Source organism: Artibeus jamaicensis, unplaced genomic scaffold (genome assembly GCF_021234435.1).
Source record: "Artibeus jamaicensis isolate MK-2021 breed Jamaican fruit bat unplaced genomic scaffold, CSHL_Jam_final scaffold_847, whole genome shotgun sequence".
NCBI lineage: Eukaryota > Metazoa > Chordata > Mammalia > Chiroptera > Phyllostomidae > Artibeus > Artibeus jamaicensis.
Genome location: NW_026522057.1, coordinates 7,193,126 through 7,210,695, shown reverse-complemented (window position 1 = coordinate 7,210,695; position 17,570 = coordinate 7,193,126). Strand labels below are relative to the sequence as shown.

General features: G+C 48.1%; 2 protein-coding genes across 2 annotated transcripts; one reads left to right on the top strand and one right to left on the bottom strand.

Moving 5' to 3' along the window:
• Window positions 1-1,361: 1,361 nt before the first annotated feature.
• SNIP1 (Smad nuclear interacting protein 1) lies at window positions 1,362-8,806 on the bottom strand. The gene is made up of 4 exons (XM_037149680.2): window positions 8,537-8,806; window positions 7,115-7,214; window positions 5,731-6,332; window positions 1,362-4,186 (listed from the first exon to the last, which is right to left on the bottom strand). Exons 1-4 carry the CDS (start codon window positions 8,758-8,760, stop codon window positions 3,922-3,924), a joined length of 1,191 nt encoding a protein of 396 aa, XP_037005575.2. The 5' UTR covers window positions 8,761-8,806; the 3' UTR covers window positions 1,362-3,921.
• Window positions 8,807-10,159: 1,353 nt separating this feature from the next.
• DNALI1 (dynein axonemal light intermediate chain 1) lies at window positions 10,160-16,623 on the top strand. Its single transcript, XM_037149721.2, has 6 exons — window positions 10,160-10,255; window positions 10,780-10,925; window positions 12,648-12,817; window positions 13,831-14,009; window positions 14,344-14,508; window positions 16,588-16,623. The coding sequence occupies exons 1-6, from the start codon at window positions 10,175-10,177 to the stop codon at window positions 16,621-16,623; spliced, it is 777 nt and encodes a 258-aa protein (XP_037005616.1). The 5' UTR covers window positions 10,160-10,174.
• Window positions 16,624-17,570: the final 947 nt, after the last annotated feature.

Here is a 17,570-nt window from a genome sequence, read left to right as displayed (position 1 = left end):
AAGCCTCATGAATTCATCACCTCAGCTATTTCTTTCTCTTTTAAAAAGATATTTTATGTATTTATTTTTAGAAGGGAAGGGAGGGACAGAGGGAGAGAAACACTGATCAGCCACCTCTCCCACTTGCCCCATCTGGGGACTGAGCCTGCAAACCCATGTACCCTGACCACCGCGACCTTTCTCTGCGAGGGACAGTGCCCAGCCAACACAGCTACACCGGGCAGGTTTCAGCTCAGGTATTTCTGACTGCTCATCTCCCTGCCTAGAAATATGTTTTCCTTTCTTTCCTCAGCCCCACTGGCCTCTTCTAACCGCTCATTCTTCCCTGACTATGGAGGCTTGTTGAATATGGTTCCTCTGAGCTTCCACAGCCCCCCAGTGCTTCTCCCGTCCAGCAGTGTCTGCAGCTCCTGCTGATGTCGCTCTGCCAGAGCCAGACCTTGTCCATTCCACGGCTGCAAGAGGCAGTGGTTAAGAATGGGGCATCTGCAACCAGAGTGACTGAGTTTGAGTCCCAATCCTACCTACCACCATGCGAACTTCTCTGTTCCTCAGTGCACCCATCCACAAAGTGGAATGATGAAAGGAGACCGGATTGTGAGGAAGATGTATTCAGATGTCATTAGTATACTTGTAAAATGTTTAGAACTGTGCTTCACACAGAGAAAGTATTGGCCCATTATTGAGGCCCTGGTTCATAGCACTTTTAGGCACCCAATTATTGAAAATTTCTCTATTTTTATGAGTCACTGTGATGATTTCCAAGCAGCTCTGGCTTTGACTTGGTGGGATGAGGTGAGGATTTGCCTGAGCCACTACCCCTGAGAACCCCACCCACTGCGGATTCCTTGAACCCCCTATGAACAGGACAGCCTGTCTCTCTCACATCGCCCCACTCAGCTCTGCCAGGGAGACGGGCAGCCGCGGTCCAGGGCAATGGCCCTAGAACCTGCAGTTCCTGGCTCCGCCACTCACCAGCTTCACAGCACCCTCTCCACAGCACCCACTGCAGCCCAGCTGTGCACCGCGCTGCTGTCTGGAACAATGCCTTCGTCACAGCTGGCTCAAAATCCACGTGGTCTCTAAGGAATGCCTTAAGTGCCACCTCTTGTCACAGTGCAGCCTCCTTCCGTCTTATTGCTCCCTGCTTCTGACAGCTGTAAACCAAACGCTAGCACGGTAAGCTAATGCAACCATTGCTTTAGTAGAGTTAATCCACTTTAGAGTGCACGTGAATGAATCAATGGCCTTAAAACGGTTTCCCATTTGATAAATATACTGGAAGCTTCACCCAAAAGACCCAATGAAGCTTTCAATTCCAAAGCTTTAATGTAGATCAAGTAGCCTTTCTGGTTGGTAGAAACTCACATCCCCAGGGGCATGCTGTGTGTCACTCTTAGGCTTTGATTAACATTGTATCATTTCATTCTTCACATCCACAATCTCCCCAAAGGGAAAAATGTTAAAAAATATAACCATTTGGGCACCATATCAAACATACTCAATAAAACAATCAAAAAAATTTTTTGGTTAACTTAATTGATTACTGTGCTCTCACTTATCACAAGGATACAATGAAAGTATTTGAAAGCTACATCACCAGCTGCGCTTAATGAGCTCTCGTTGGTCAGTGTTTGAATGAGGGAACCAGATGCCCAGGAAAAGGCTTGATGGGGAAAATCTAAAGATTCGGTCCCACACCTTTTCAGACATGTGGACCACCACAGAGGATTTGGAGGAAGGTCCCAGAAGCAAAGGGCTGTTGTGGAGGTAACTTGATTTTGACAATGATTTACAGACAAGCTAAGTAGGGTGAAGAAAATGTAGGAAGTAAAGAATTTGCAAAAAGCTTAGATGAACATTAGTTTCTAAGCAATGAATTAACTCAGGAGAAAGCTTTAGGATTATATCAGCTTCAAATGAGAACTCTGAGGGTGATATCTGGCTTTGGAGATGGGTAGTGTCTTTTCTTTAACCTTGTTACTTAAAAAGAAAAAGTGAGGGGTAGGGAGCACCTTCCTATATTTTTGACATAAAGAATCTCTTAATCCAGGAAGCGAAAGTTTACTGCATAATTGGAGCCTCTTACTGAAAAATGTAAGCCAAGTGGCCATCCATCACAGTGCCCACCAGGATGGTGTGTGAAGCCAAGTCGAAGGCCTCCTCCGGGAAGCAGTAGGAATAGCACAGATCGAACAAGGAGGCCCTGGAGTGGGATGCGAGATTAGTGCTAATCCCTTGACCAACAGAAAAATCCATCACAATGAAACTCATGCACATATGCAACCTGTGATCTATGGGACGTATCAAAATTCAACAAATAGTTGTTACAATAGCCCATGTCCAACACAGTGGGGGGGGGTCGGTAATTGCTCTTACATGGTTACAACTTCCCTTCACCTAATCTTACATGTAACTAATTTTATTAAGTGTTCACTCTTCAAAGAGGGTCTTTTCATTTCTTTTGAATAAAGATTACTCAGCAGCTCCCCTGAGTACATAAGGGTATGTGGGACCTTAACGGAAAAACAGTATAGAGGACAATCTAATAGTATCGTAAGTGTCACCCAAGAGGAATAGTTAGCAGGCAAGTGGCTGACGTGTCAGCAGCACCTTCTCTCCATCTCCCCTGAGGGTGAATCAGTGGGGCCCACTCTATATAACCTGCCCCAATTCTGACTATCCTGGGAAGGGAAATCCCTTCGCTGCCAATTCAGAAAACACTGCTGCTTCAACAGGACCAACACTCTCCTGCCAAGATATGGGCTATATTTACAAATTTTATTATTTTACATCCCAAAAATACATATAAATGAAAACCTGCTCTTCAAATACAGGGAGGCCACTGCCTATAATGTAGTATTACATTTACATCACAAAACATTCTCATATGAAAATCAGTGTGCAGCTCTTTGACACACAATTGTATATATACAACACTATATGGAAATTGTTATGCATTTTCTACTTACACAGATCCCTTTAGTGGAAAATTAGGAAGGTGGGCGATTCCCGCGCTTTCCAGCTTTGGGAAGGTAAATACAACGTCTCTAAATGTTTTTTAAAAAGATGAAATGTAAATACACAACCTTCTTTAGACATAGACACACGGTGTTAGAATAAAGCAAGGACCCTGCCACATAATGACAGTGTTCCTCAAAAAAGGGGGAAAAAAGAGAATGTTTCAATAAAAATACAAAGTTGAAGAAAAGATAAGGTGATCAAAATTGTTATGTACACGCTGCATGGAGAAATCAGAATTCTCACAGGAAACCGCTGCACAATGCATCCCAGCCTCCTGGGCCATGAACTCAGCACCCGCGGGCAGTGTCGTGATCTTCCTGCAAAGTCACATGCTCCATCAGACTCCGTAAAGCATCTGTTTAAGCCCAGCAGTCAACAATGAGGTCATGTGGTAAACTCCCCCCCCCCGACCCCCCCCCCAAAAAAAGAAGTGCAAAATCAACTTCTGTGACTCAAGAGCTCAACCAGTTCAAAGCTTTGGTATATACAGGAGGCTGTTTCGGTGATAACCAAAGCTTAGAAAGATTCTGTTAAGGGATTTGCCCCAGAAACAAAAACAAAAGAAACCCAGTTCACAAAGCCTATAAATAAAGTAACTGTACAAAGAGAACAAGCCACAATTTCCCTCTAGCCAAGGGTTTGTAGTTTCCTAGGCAGCGGTTCTGAAAGCACCAACTAAAAGCCACAATGCTTCTACGAAACACGATGTGTTGGTGAAGATTGTTCTGAAAACAGATGCCCACAGGCAAGTGGCTGACGTGTCACAGAAAAAGTCCAACCAAACATAAAGACTTAAGGCAATTAAGAGGCATTACAAGGAGCACCATGGTGCTCCGGAGTCCATCACAAAGCCTTCGCAGAAAGTAAAGGTCTCTCAAGAGTTTGTTTCTTAGTTCGCTAGCTGTCAGATACTTCCTCCTCCTCCTCGTCATCCTCGTCTTCTTTCCTGTCTACTTCGGAAGTATCAGAGGACTCGTGAAGCAGAACATATTCTCTGCTGCTGAACCCAAACTTAAGTACATCTTTTTCCTTCAGTTCATAGTATCTCTGTGGCTCAATGCGCTTGTTGTTCAAGAATGTTCCATTGCCTGAGCCAAGGTCAATGATGTAGGGCTTCACCCTGCGGCCAACTGTCCCATCAGCACGGGTGTACTCCACAAGCCTAGAAGAGATGAGAGAGAGAAACCTAAGGGGGATGTGGGGAAGCGGAAGAGGGCAGGGGGATGAATGGTGACGGAAGGAGACCTGGCCTGTGGTGGTGAACACACAACACAACACACAGGTGTACTACAGGACTGTACACCTGAAAACTATATAGTTTTATTAACCAATGTCACCCCAATAAATTCAATGTAAAGAAAAAAAAAAGAGAGAGAGACACCTGTAGGCCAAATCCTGCCTCGAATCATCCAGCTTTTTGCTAATATAGCCTAGATGAGGTAAATAGGGTGGCTTTAACACAGTTCAAGTTCAATCTCTGAGAAATCAAGGGGAAGGTATGGCCTCGAATCTAGAAATTAGGAGCAAGTTCAATAATACCTATTAGAAAGGTGAGATCTGGTCACTGCAGGACAGGAAATTCATAGTAGATCAGACGCTTGAAATGCAAAATCCAAGGCCTCTTGCCATAGTTAAGAAAATAGATTTTCTGGCATTTATAATCAATCTAATGGTTCTTTCACCTATATTTCAACTGATTTTATCTCCTGTCCCAATGTGAATAAACATTTTTCTAATTTATTGATTTTCAGAGAGAGAGACACATCGATCTGTTGACCCACTGACTTATGCATTCATTGGTTGTTTCTTGCATGTGCCCTGACCAGAGATCGAACCCACCACCTTGGCAAATCAAGACAATGGTCTAAGCAACTGAGCTGCCCAGCCAGGGCAGGGAAACAAAGCAGATTTGGACCTTAGAGTTAAGGGAACTGGATTTGAGCCAGAGTTCTACTACGGTGATCATTTATTAGGCAAGTCACTTGGCTTTGCTGAACTTTAGTCTTCTCACCTGTCAGATAGGAATTTTAAAGGACTGTGGTAAGGATCAAACAATAACAGGTGTACTACGCAAACTGTCCAAACTGTCAAGACACAGACGAAGCCAGCACACAAGCCAAGCATTCCCAATTGTACTTCCATTTAACGCTCATAATAACCCTGTGAGGCAGGCAGAAGCCAAAGCCCAGAAAGTAGCTTGTCCCAGGTCAAACACTTGGTAAGTAGCAGTGGCAGGATTCCCAAAACCAAGTTCAATGCTCTTATACAAGTGATTATTCAAAGGGCAGTTAGATCAATACTCAAGACTAATCTCAGCTATAACAGGTATTGACTCTTCTGCATATACATGCACAACAAAATTAGCAATCCTGACCTGACTGGTATGGCTCAGTTGGTTGGAGCTGTGTCCGTAACAGAAAGGTTATAGGTTTAATTCCCAGTCAGGGCACATACCTAGGCTGCAGGTTCAATCCCCAGTCCAGGTGCCTACAGGAGGCAATCAATGCTTCTCTCTCTCTCTCTTCCCCCGACCCCCACCCCCAGGGCTGCCATCGAGGTTTCTTTATCTCCCTTCCTTCCTAAAAGCAATGAAAAAATGTCCTCCGGTGAGTATTAAAAAACAAACAAAAAAAAACCCAAATTTTAGTAACCCTAACTGAGACTAGCTTCTGCTCACACTTAAGTTCCTTTCTGCAATGTACTTACCGATACTGAAAGACCGCATGCTGCTTTGAACAAGAGGGATGATCAATTGGAATGTCTGCAATACGACGGTGTCGCCCCAGCAGGTAAGCACTTTGTCGGTGGATGTACATGACTGGAAGAACCTCATCGTTTTTAAAGGGGTAGAGACGCCACCGTTTTTTAGGGATACGTGCTTCAGGGGGCTCACTATATTTAATGACTACACCCCGGTAGGTGTTGGTGTCCTCAAGAAGTGCCCCAGAAAGTTCAAAGCTCGGCTTTTCCTTAACAGGCACCTCTTTCTCTTTGTTTCTGCCACCAGGTGGAGGAAGCAACTCCTGAGACTCATTACCGCCGGCACTGACTTCATTCTTCTGGCGGTGCTCCCGCCGTCGGGCATTATAAAACTCCCGCTCTGCCTCCTGAGCCTGCAGGTTCTGGACGTCTCGATCCCGTCCCTGAGCCTGCCCACTACCAGGTCTCTCACCAGAGGTTCTCCTCTGGTGGGAGTGGCCCCTGTGCCTGTCTCGGTCACTGTTCCTGGATCGCCTGTGTTCCTGTCCTGACGCTTCCCGGTGCTGCCGATCCTCCCGTTCTCTCCGGGGGGGATGATCCTCACGTTCCTGAAATTTGAACAGATTCAGGAAATTCAAGGCAGCCCACAATCTGTGAACAAACTACATTCGAAAAGTCAGCTGTGATGGTTATGTTTCTGTGCAAGGTCACGCTGACTGCATCTCCCATGCTACTGCCGCACTACAGCTCTAACAGTGCTGTAGTTCAGAGCCTTAGAAATGAGAGTACCTGTAGGCACACTTAAAGTGATCATACACAGAAAAGAGAACTAACAAAGAGGTGACTAGTCATATACAAAATAAATATGTAAGAAAAAAAGCTAGCTTTCTCTTGTGCCAAAATGAAAATGTAATAGTAATTTTAAAATAGCTCATTTCAAGAGTAAGAAAATTTATTCAATTGTTTGAGTAAAAAATTTAAGAGATACATTTAAGAAATATGTTCTTAAGGGACAAAATTATAGAAATGCAGAACAGATTAGCAGTCGCCAGGGTTGAGGGTGAAAGTGGGCGGGAGGGGGGTGTGACTATAAAAGGACAACACAAGGGACCCTTGTGGTGATGAAAGAGTTTTACATCTCGACTGTACAGATGTCACCATTGGGAGAGACAGGGTAAGGCGTATACAACTGTATTATTTTTACACTTGCAAGTGAATCCACAATTATCTCACAATAAAAAGTTTCATTTAGCAACCCAAGCAGGAGAAAAGCCCACCCGGTTTTGAGAACAGCCCGCTGTAGGGACAGGTGAACACACACAACACTTGAGCTGTGACGGTAACGGGCTCTGGGTCTGACCCCAACATCAAACCATCTTCACCCACCTACCTGCTTCACTTTGACAGTTGAATGGTGAGGACTTCGGCTTCTGTTACTCCGAGGAGACTTGCTTCTTCTCCCTGAGGACTTTTTCTTTTTGGCCGGGGACCTGTGAAGAGAATGGTATAAACAGGATTTTACTTGTTTCCCTTCCCCCATGTAATTAATTCCCTTCAAATATCAGGCCTATCTACCACACAAACACCTCATCTGTGAAGGTCTCTGCTTTTCACACTATAGGAGTGGGGAGCTTCATCTTCCCAGCCTAAGGTCTCCCCTATGTTCCAGGCCTACAGACATAACTGCCGACCAAACATTCTCCTACTTAAGATAACATAACTGTTTCCTCATCCCATCAAAACCTTTCTTCTCTCAGCCTGTGCCATCTCAGTAAGTGGCACCCCCATCCCCCCTGTTCTTCAAGCTAAGAAAAACCCTAGAAGTCATACTCTATTATTTTTGTCCTCATCACCAAGAGCTCTCCACACCCCACCCCCACAATCACGTTAAATCCATCAGCAAGAGCCCTCCCACACCCCTCCCCCACAATCACGTTAAATCCATCAGCTGGACCTCTCCCTCAGTCTGCTCGCTCTGACTCCTCCCTCTTCTACCTCACTCCAGCCACCATGGCTGATCACCACGCTGGATTTTTTTTCTATTTCTAAAACAACCACAGTTAACTCCACTCCAGGTTCTTTGCTTGTGTCCTTTCCCCTGCCTAGATCCTTACAAGGCTGGATTCGTCTTATCCTTCAGGCCTCAGTCCAAGAGCCCCTTTTCACGGGAGTCTCCCACTTCCCTCCAATCTATCACATTACTGCTTTAACCTACCCCTAATGCTTGTTACTAATGGAAACTGCTTCCTTTATTTGCTAATTTTCTCGGGGCTAGAGGGCATCAATTTGAGAGGGTAATGACCATCTATCTTGCTCACCCTTTTGGCCCCAATGCCTGGGGCAATCTTTAGAATATAACAGGTACTCAGTAAAGCTATGCTGAATGAATAAATGAACGAGTCTAGCAAGAGACGATTTTTTTCCTACAAGTTCTATCAGGCAGATGTCCTAGGCCCTCCATGTGGGAATCTTTTGGGGCAGATAATTGGAAGGGCAACGTCCGCACTCTTTTTGCAGGCAGATGGGGAAAAGCTTTCATTTCCACTTAAATGAACAGTGCTATCCGCTGGGCCTTACCCTCTGAAGTGCTAGGCACACAGAGATGAAGGGGCGGGATCCTATCCATTAACGCCTATCTACAATGCCAGTGACAGGTAAACAATAACACAAGCACTACCGGGTCCCTTCCCACCGCCTTAGGATACAGTCCAAGCCGACGCGTTCGGCATTCAAGGTGTGTTTCCAACGCTAGCCCTGTCCTCCTTTCTCAATGAGCCGGGCTGAAGGTTCACCCCGGCAGCTTCCCATTTACCGGCTATGTCCTCGGGCTCGGGTCCCGCGGTGAACAGGGCGGCCTGGCTCGCTGGCTGGCGGGGACGCGCTGCCGCGGGAGCAGTCCGGGCGGCGGTGAACCGGAGGCGAGGCCTCCGGGCTGAGGCGCTCTTGCTTAACCACCACCGCCGCCGTGGCCACTATGTCCTCGTCCCGGTGTCTTCTCCGGCTTCCCCGCTCCCGCTCGCTCTTCACCTCCTTCATGCTGCTATAACCACGGAGCAAAGGCAAAACACAGCCGTTGCGCTCCTCTCGTAGAAAGGAAATGACGTGTTAGATCCCTGGACTTCCGCTTCTGGGACGCTTGCTCTCCCACAAACCCTCGCGGTGCAGAGGCTAGACACGTGACTACGACTTTGTTGTGGGCGGGGTCGTAGTGGTACAGCTAGTAGGCGGGAGTTTTAAGTTTCAAAAGTGAACTCTGGAAAGCAGCTATGCCCAAGGTTACTGCCACGTCATTAGTTAATCCCCGAACAAAGAGACAACCTCCTGTACTTTGCTCTGAATAATGCACACTTTTTTGCCCACATTTTTGAGGGAAAAATATGGATGTGCATTATACGAGGGTGGTACCTGAAATACCTTGCATCTGTTCTTGTGTTTTGTAATTATTTGTGACATGAAATTTCTTGTACTATAATATGTTCAAAAATAAATATTAAAATTCCTTTATAATACAAAAATATGTATCCAAATATAAATAAATAATTGAATTAAAAAATTAAAGTGAAAGATTTTTCCTCTGAAAGTTTGGGCCAAAAACGTGGTGCACATTATACACGGAAGCACATTATACATGCAAAATACGGTAAATGCCCAGCAGATGCTTAATTGTTTAGGCAATTGATGGATGTTACATAACCATCTGCATTGCTACCTACAAAATCTGTATGACGAAAAAAAAACCCGCTGACATTAAGAAAGAAGCAGTATACAAAACTGCACTCAAACTGTGCTTACATTCACATTGGGATAGTCAAAGGAATGAAGGGGAAAAATGCGATCATAGATGGTATATCGTGGGCAAATTCCTAGTATTTCCCTTTTATTTACAAACATTATTTATTTATTTATTTTGAGAGAGAGCAAAACATCGATTTGTTATTCCACTTATTTATACATTCATTGGTTGATTCTTGTGTGTACCCCGACCAGATGGAACCCACCACCGTGGCCTACGGGAACCATGCTCTAACCAACTGAGCTAGCTATCCAGCCAAAGTTCCCCTGTATTCTTGAACTTTCTGTTACTTTGTCATTTATCCACTTAATTAAAAACAAAGTCTTTTTAAAACCTGGGAACTCCAGATGCCTTTCTCTATGACTCCCACTTTGCAGATTACAAAATCGGGGGTCTGAGAAGGTGATCTGCCACCTCATTAAAATCGCGAGCTAGGCGCGTCTCAGGGACTCAAACCCGTCCTCCCTTCTTCCAAGAGTACAGGAGAGACCTGGTGAGCAGGAAGCCTGACAAACTAAGCGCTGAGGAACTCCCCAAATATGTGCAAAAATAAAATCCTGCGCTGCTGGCCCCGCCCAGGACACGTGGCGAGGAGGTTTCCATGGTGACGGTAAACAGGGCCGTGTCTGGAGGGGCTGCTGCTTACTCGCGGTCGCCATGATCCCCCCCTCGGACTCTCTGCTCAAGTATGACACCCCGGTGCTGGTGAGCCGGAACACGGAGAAACGGAGCCCCAAAGTAAGGACGGGTCACAGGGGTCAAAGGAGCCCAGAAGCTCCAATGGGGAAAGACAAATAAATGCCTGCGCTGAGGATGCAGAGTCCGGAAGGATGGAGGATGTGAAGCTTATGGGAATAGAGGGAATTGGGATGTGGAAAGGAGGATGGGAGAGCAGTACAAGAAACCCAAAAGTTGGGCAACTCTAGAGGGCAAATTTAGGACGGAGCAGGAAATCAATGAGAGATGAATGCGGCTATTTTTCGCGGTAGCCGCGTCAAAGAATAGATCTGGTACTGAAGGCACAGGCCTGAGCACCTGGGTCAGAAACATCAGTTCAGGATGCCACAAGCATTCGACTGGAGTGGGACCAGAGACTCTTCATGGCCTCCTTTAGCTCTGAGACATAACTTCTGTTAAAAGACAGGTGGGGGAAGTGAGCTGGGAATAAAGGGAAGGGTGTGTGGGAGACGTGGAGCAAGGGCCAGGATGTGTGGAGCTTAGTGTCTAGTCACCTCCTGCCCTGATTTACCCACTCTTTGCAGGCTCGGCCATTGAAAGTCAGCCCTCAGCAACCTGGACCTTCAGGTCCAGTCCCACAGCCACCAAAGAGCAAGCTTTCCTCAGCTTCTAGTGTCCCAGACCCTACAAAGCAGGCAGAAGAAATCTTGAATGCCATCCTACCCCCAAGGTAAAAAAAAAGCAAAGCTGGCCTAGTGACTCCAAAGCCCAGACTTTCCCATCCCAGAACTTGGGAACATGGAGAGAGGCATGCTGCCTCTTTTGCTGGCTGGGATTTCCTTCCTCCCAGCATCTCAGTGCTCCTAGAACTTACAGATGGCTGGGTCCTGGGAAGGTGGATCTCCCTTGTCCTTTAACCACCCTTGTTTCCCGAGTGCTCTCGCCAAGGCTTATGGCTTTAAATCCCATCTGTATGCTGATGGCTCCCCTGTGTATATTTCTAGCCTTGCCCTCTCCCCTAAACGCCCGTACATTCTACTACTTCATTACTTTCATGAAAATGCTAATAGACATCTCCAACTCCCCATGTCCAAACTAACTCACAGATGTTTCTTCCTCCCCCAACCTGTCTTCTCTTCCCCCAGTCTCGTCTGTCCCCAGTCTTCTCTTTCTACTAGGGATGCAGGCCACCTTTCACCTCTTTCGGTATTTCGCATCACAAGTTCTAGCCTTGGCCAATTTCTGTTGTCCCCACCTGCAAATTATATCCCAAATCTGACCACTTTCACCACCTTTGCTTCCACCATCTTGTTTCTAGTCACTGTCTGTCACCTATACTCCTTCAGCGGCCTCCCATCTGAAAACCTGGCTTCCACTCTTTGCCTTGACAATCTATTCTCCTCCACACAGCCCCCAAGCCGTAAGTCAGGTCATGCCAGGCTTCTGCCAGAAACTCTAATGGCTTCCCATCTTACCCAGACTGAAATCCCAAGTCCATACAGTGATCTGGAAGACCTGGCATGCTCTGGCCCTAATACCCCCCGATCTTATCTCCTGTTATTCTCTTTCGTGTTCACTTTGCTTGCTGTTTCTGAAACACTTCATTCTTTTCACCTCAGGGCTTTGACAGCTGCTGTTCTTACTGCCAAGGCTGCTCTTCCCCCGATACTCACCTGGTTCCCTTCCTTTCTTCACATGGGTCTTGCTCAAATGCCATTCCCTCAAGGGGCCTTTGAGAATCCTTGGAAAAGAGCACCTTCTCCCTGTCACAATCCCCTTGCCTTCCCTCTCTCTTCCGTAGCCACCCTTACCACTGCCTGGCATGCCTTTTTAACCGGAGATGGATGTCAAAGAAAATGGGGGAGTGATTTTTCTGTTGATTACCTCCCACCAATGCCTGAAAGTCTTCTCCCCCAGGGTGGGTCTGCCCTTAGGCTCCGGCCTTGTGATTCCTGAACATGGCCATTCCCCTGACACAAGGTTTGCTTTGAGGGGCTACACACCTTCAAGAGCTTCCCCGCCCCCCAACACACACACTCGCCTCTTTCTGACTGGCACAAGTTTTCTGGTGCCCTGTGTCTCCCACACCACAAGTCGGTGGGCAGTTCCCACTGGGCCTTCTGTTCAGATCAAGCAACAACCATCAATTTGTCCTCAACACATTAGGAGGAAAAGATTGGAACATGGGTGACAATTTCCCAGAGGGCAATAGGAAAGTAGAGGTTACCCTGCCCCAAGATAGAGGCCCCAAGGAGGCAGCTGAGTGGGTGTGGCTTTGAAGTCGTACACTCCCCAAGGAAGAGAGAGGATAGAGGATTCTGGCGGGTTGGTGACTGAGCTGCCCCCCACTCCTGCTCGGGCAGAGAGCTCAAAGGGCCATCTCTGCTCACGTCCTGAACCCGCCCCACTCTGGTAATGGGTTTTGCTCAGCCTGGCTGTGTCTGTGCCGCAGGGAGTGGGTGGAAGACACACAGCTATGGATCCAGCAGGTGTCCAGCACCCCCAGCACCAGGATGGATGTGGTGCACCTCCAGGAGCAGCTGGACCTGAAGCTGCAGCAGCGGCAGGCCAGGGAGACGGGCATCTGCCCCGTCCGCAGGGAGCTCTACTCACAGTGTTTTGGTGAGTGGCCTGCGGGGTGGGAGGGCAGTACACTGTGCTGCCTCTTTCCCTTCCCCCTCAGCACAGCCCCAAACTCTGAGGATGCTTGAGCTGAAGCCCACCCCATCTGGAATCTTCTGTCTCCCTGCACCTGTCTCACCTGGAATCTGCTAAGTGCACCCTCTTCTCCCTCCCAGCCCTGCCTCTCCCATCCGTTGCAGGTCAGCCTGACAACCTGGCTCCTCACCCCTTAGCAGATGCTTGCAGTAAACAAGAACTTCCATTTTAAGTCTTTGTTTTTTCCAAGATTCCAATAAATAAAACTGTGTCCATTTTTTTAATCAGAAAAATGTATGTTCTATATGTATATCTACCCATCAACATTCAGCCCTTGGTCCAGAAAATGTCTCAGGGTAATGTGTTGTTAGCTGACAGACACAGGGATTTTGGCTGTCACTCCTCAAGTGCCGTTGCGCAGTGGCTGTCCTCCAGCCTTGTGGCACCAGCCCATGTGGACTCTGACGTGCAAATTGCCCCCAAACCCTGGGGAAGCTTCGGTCTGAGTGTGATTATGTTTGCCTCCAGGTCAGCATTTATGGAGGAGACCGGTGGGCAAGCTGTAGACGGTGCTATTTTCGGCCCCAAAGCAGCCCAGCCAAGGGGACACATAGGATTCCCCAGCTGCTTTAAAGCAGCCACCATTTTCAAATGGAAAAGTCAGATTTCTTTGACTAGTATCCAGTTCTTGGCTGAGGATGGAAGACAGGGGCCTCACGCTGCAAACAAACCTGAGGCTCCCGTCTCCCTCTTCCCCGGGCTGGCTGACTGCCTCTACTCCCAAGTGTCAAGTTCAGAGCCGTGGCTGCAAGGCTAGGCCCCTGGGACCACTAAAGGCCCCTCCCTGAGATCTGTCTCCAGGTGAGGGGGACACACCCTAGCACCTTTCCCAGTAGGAAGTGTGGTTTGCAGTAGGTGAGGTGCATTCTCCCTCCTGGCCTTCTCTGACCTCTGTGTGTGTGCGCGCGCCCCGAAAGATGAGCTGATTCGTGAAGTGACCATCAACTGTGCAGAGAGGGGGCTGCTGCTGTTGCGAGTCCGGGATGAGATCCGCATGACCATCGCTGCCTACCAGACCCTGTATGAGAGCAGCGTGGCATTTGGCATGAGGAAGGCGCTTCAGGCTGAACAGGGAAAGTCCGACATGGAGAGGAAAGTGAGTGGGGTTTACATGAGCCTTTGGCCCTCTGTGACTCCTCTGTCTCGGGGCCACATGGTTGTCATTCTGGCACTGAATTCTGGCCCCTGGGGTGCTCTCCATCACCTGAGTGAGGACCCTTGGGTCAGAGTGTACCAGCGCCAGCCTGGTCATGGCAGGGTTGTCTCCTCTTGGATGTGCATGCCAGGCACCAACCTCCCACTGGGTGGCAGTGCAGACCCTGGCAATGTCTTGGATTGTGCAGCTGTGTCCCAGGTCCCCTCCACCCAGGCATTCAAGCCACCCCATCCAGCTGGTAACATCCCAGCATGACTGGGGTTTCTGCCCTTAGATTGCAGAATTAGAAGCAGAAAAGAGAGACTTGGAGAGGCAAGTGAACGAGCAGAAGGCAAAATGTGAGGCCACGGAGAAGAGGGAGAGTGAGAGGAGGCAGGTGGAGGAGAAGAAGCACAACGAGGAGATTCAGTTCCTGAAGCGCACGAATCAGCAGCTGAAGGTAATCTTCATGCAAGCCCGGGTGGAGGCGCTGGCCCGCCTGACCTCCCAGGGTCGAAGGCCAAGCATCCGGTTCCTTTTCCTCCGGGTGACTTTAAATCACGGCGGCAAACACAAGGCCCTCGGGCCGAACCTGGCCCTCCACCTTGTTTCTACCTGGCGGCAGAGCAGAGCTAAGGATTAGTTACATTTATACAGTCCTAAAATTACATTCAGTCCTTTGAAGGCAACTGGGAGGCTGATGTGGCCCCTGGCGAAATGGGTTTGACACCCCTGCAAGTTTAAATACTTGCCCACCTGCGCTGCACAGGAGTAAAGGAAGCTGACTTTCAGGGTGGGTGGGAGAGGAAGATTCATCACCCAGATTCTCCATCCGTCTGGTTCTGGAGGGGGCTGTATTCTCAACTCCGAAGCCCCATGACGCCTCAGCCTGGCTCGCCAGTAGAGGCTTTTCCCCTCTGAAAAAAGGCTGCTCAGCCTCGGGAGAGGGGGCTATGACAAGACATGGAACTTCTCTTCCTGTGGCGGCTGGTCATCTGGAGCCCTTCTGGCGTGGCGGGAGCTCTGCAGAGTGGGAGTGCTTGCCCACCTGCATCAGCCCCTCCAAGGCACTGCATTTGGGGCGGGCAGCGAAGGCCCTTTGAACAAGAACCATTTAAAATCAGGAACCTTCCCCGGATGTGTGCTTCTCAGAGGAGCTAGGCTATAGGTGTTTTTCCTGAAAGCTTCCTTGTGGGTGTATACTTTGATCCAGCCGAGCTGAAGGAAAGGCAAGGAAGGGAGTTGGGGGAGGAGCTGGGCAGGGGCCAGGCCAGGCTGTCTGGTCCAGAGGTTCTCAAAGGTTGGGATCCAGACCAGCATCAGCCTCATCACCTGGCAACTGTTGGGAATGCAGATGATTGGCCCCACCCCAGATCTACTCAATCAGAAATTTCTGGGTTGGGATCTATCAGTCTGGCCTAATAAGGTCTCCAGGTGATTCTGATGTTTGCTCAAGTTTGAGAATCACTGTTCTAGATATACGTATGGTCTACTGATGTTTTGTGCCTGTCTCCCATGGTCCTGGCTGGAAAGAGCCCCTGGATTTTTCTCCCTCTCTTCCTTAGTCTCATAGGAAGCTTACGTTCTTGTGGCTGGCAGGCTTGTTGGCACTACAAACCAAGAGAGGCACTTGAGATACAGAAGGGTGTGTGTTAACAGCTAGTGCGGGTTGAGATATTTTCTTGTTGCTGAGCTTAACAGAAACAAAGAAAAGCTAGAAACATTCACCGCCAGATGTGCATCTGCTTACCTAGCAGCCTCTGAAGCTGCCTCCCTTATCTGCCCTGTTCCTTTATCATAAGTCCAATTCCTCCTGTCGTATGGCACTGGCAGCGAGAGCAAAGCGGAATACCTTGGCATCTTTCTAACGTTTACAAGCAACCTTGTAATCCCCAGAGTGAAGGACTCTTTAGAACTGAGTTATTTTTATTGGCTCACAACTGCCCTGCAAATAAAAGTGTTTGCAGTCCCCAGGATACACCTACTTAAAAAGATCTGTCCACATACCGCGATCGTGACTTGTGTTACTGGCTGCCAGGGGAACAAACAACTCCCAAGTGTCTTTGGCTTTACATACTAGACGGACAGCTCCCTTCCTCACTGGTAGCAATTTTCTTTAATTGGGTGTCAAGTTGTCTCAGTGGCTGAAAATTTGCTGTTTCCCAAACCTCTTGTCCCAGCACAGAGCTCCCAGTATCCCAAAGTTTAACTTTGCAGACATATTTGGGTCTGAAATCCGAGCCATGAAAAACCACTATTTCAACAACTTTTATTCAATTTCCTTTTCAATGCTTTGTATTATGCGCCGAGCCGTTACTGTATGGAAACCAGGACAGCTCTGGTTTCCCTAATGTAGCAAGACTCTCTGCCAAGCCAGAAACCAGCTAATCTAGAAAATATGGAGTTGGGAATGAAGGGAAAAAAATAGCTTGGAGTGGCAGCAATGGGATAATCCTTCCCAGAGACTTTTATCACCTCTCAGCTATTTGTGTTAGGCTGCAAGTTTCAAATATTAATGGAGTTTGTTTTTGTTTTTCAGGCCCAACTGGAAGGCATTATTGCACCAAAGAAGTGATAATTTCCATATGGGTCGCACAAGGGCTACTACCCCATCCTAAGACCTTTGTAATAAAAAGCTGGTTTCCTGAAGGAACATGCCATACCCTCCCCTGATCACCACCTATGTCCTTGTCGGAAGTCACATCACTGCCCCAGTGTCAGGAAACACCTCGGTCTGGCAGCCGGGCAGTGCAAGGTGGTGCAGCCTGGCCCGTCCCTGTACATGGCCAGCATTGGGCTCTGCCGGCTCAAAATAGTAAACCTCAGAATCCACTCCCTTCCGCTGCATCCCTCTCAGGTGGAGCAACTTTCTCACCAGCCCATACTGACACTTCTGGCCGAATGAAGTTGCTCCTGTCCCCACCTTTTTGGTCCACGGTGCATCCTGTACATTAACTTGGGATCCTCAGGCCTCAGTCGTTCCCTTCTGTGACAGCTTTCCATCAGCCCCGCGCTACCTCAGTGCTAGTAACTCACTTTGGAGGGTGGGGTTTGTACTGGATCACCTGACCCCTTCCTCCCATTTCCGACGGCCCAGGCAAGGAGGCAATGGCAGCAAACCCATGGCTTTTAAGAAAGTAAACGTTTCCTGGAAAGAGCTGCAAGTCACAGTGTCCAGAGGCAGCTGCTTGTACCTCAGCTCCTCCCCCAACACCAATTTGTTCATTTCAGTCTGTAGAACATTGAACCCTTGCCCTACGCCTCTAACTAGCTACATTTAATTAACGGGAGAGGTGCCCAAACCTTACATGCAGTTCTGATCATTAATGACCAGGCGATGGGCTGCAGGCAACTGCATTTTACTATTCCTCTTAAAAACTCAAGTTTAACTTGTTTAACTTGAGTTCAAGTTTGGAGGCTCAGGCCTCTTCTGGCTTTGTAGACCTAGAAGACAACACGAGCAACATAAATCTTTGGTTCAGGGCAGAGCAGGGTGGGCTAGGGCCGCGGGACTTCCGTCAT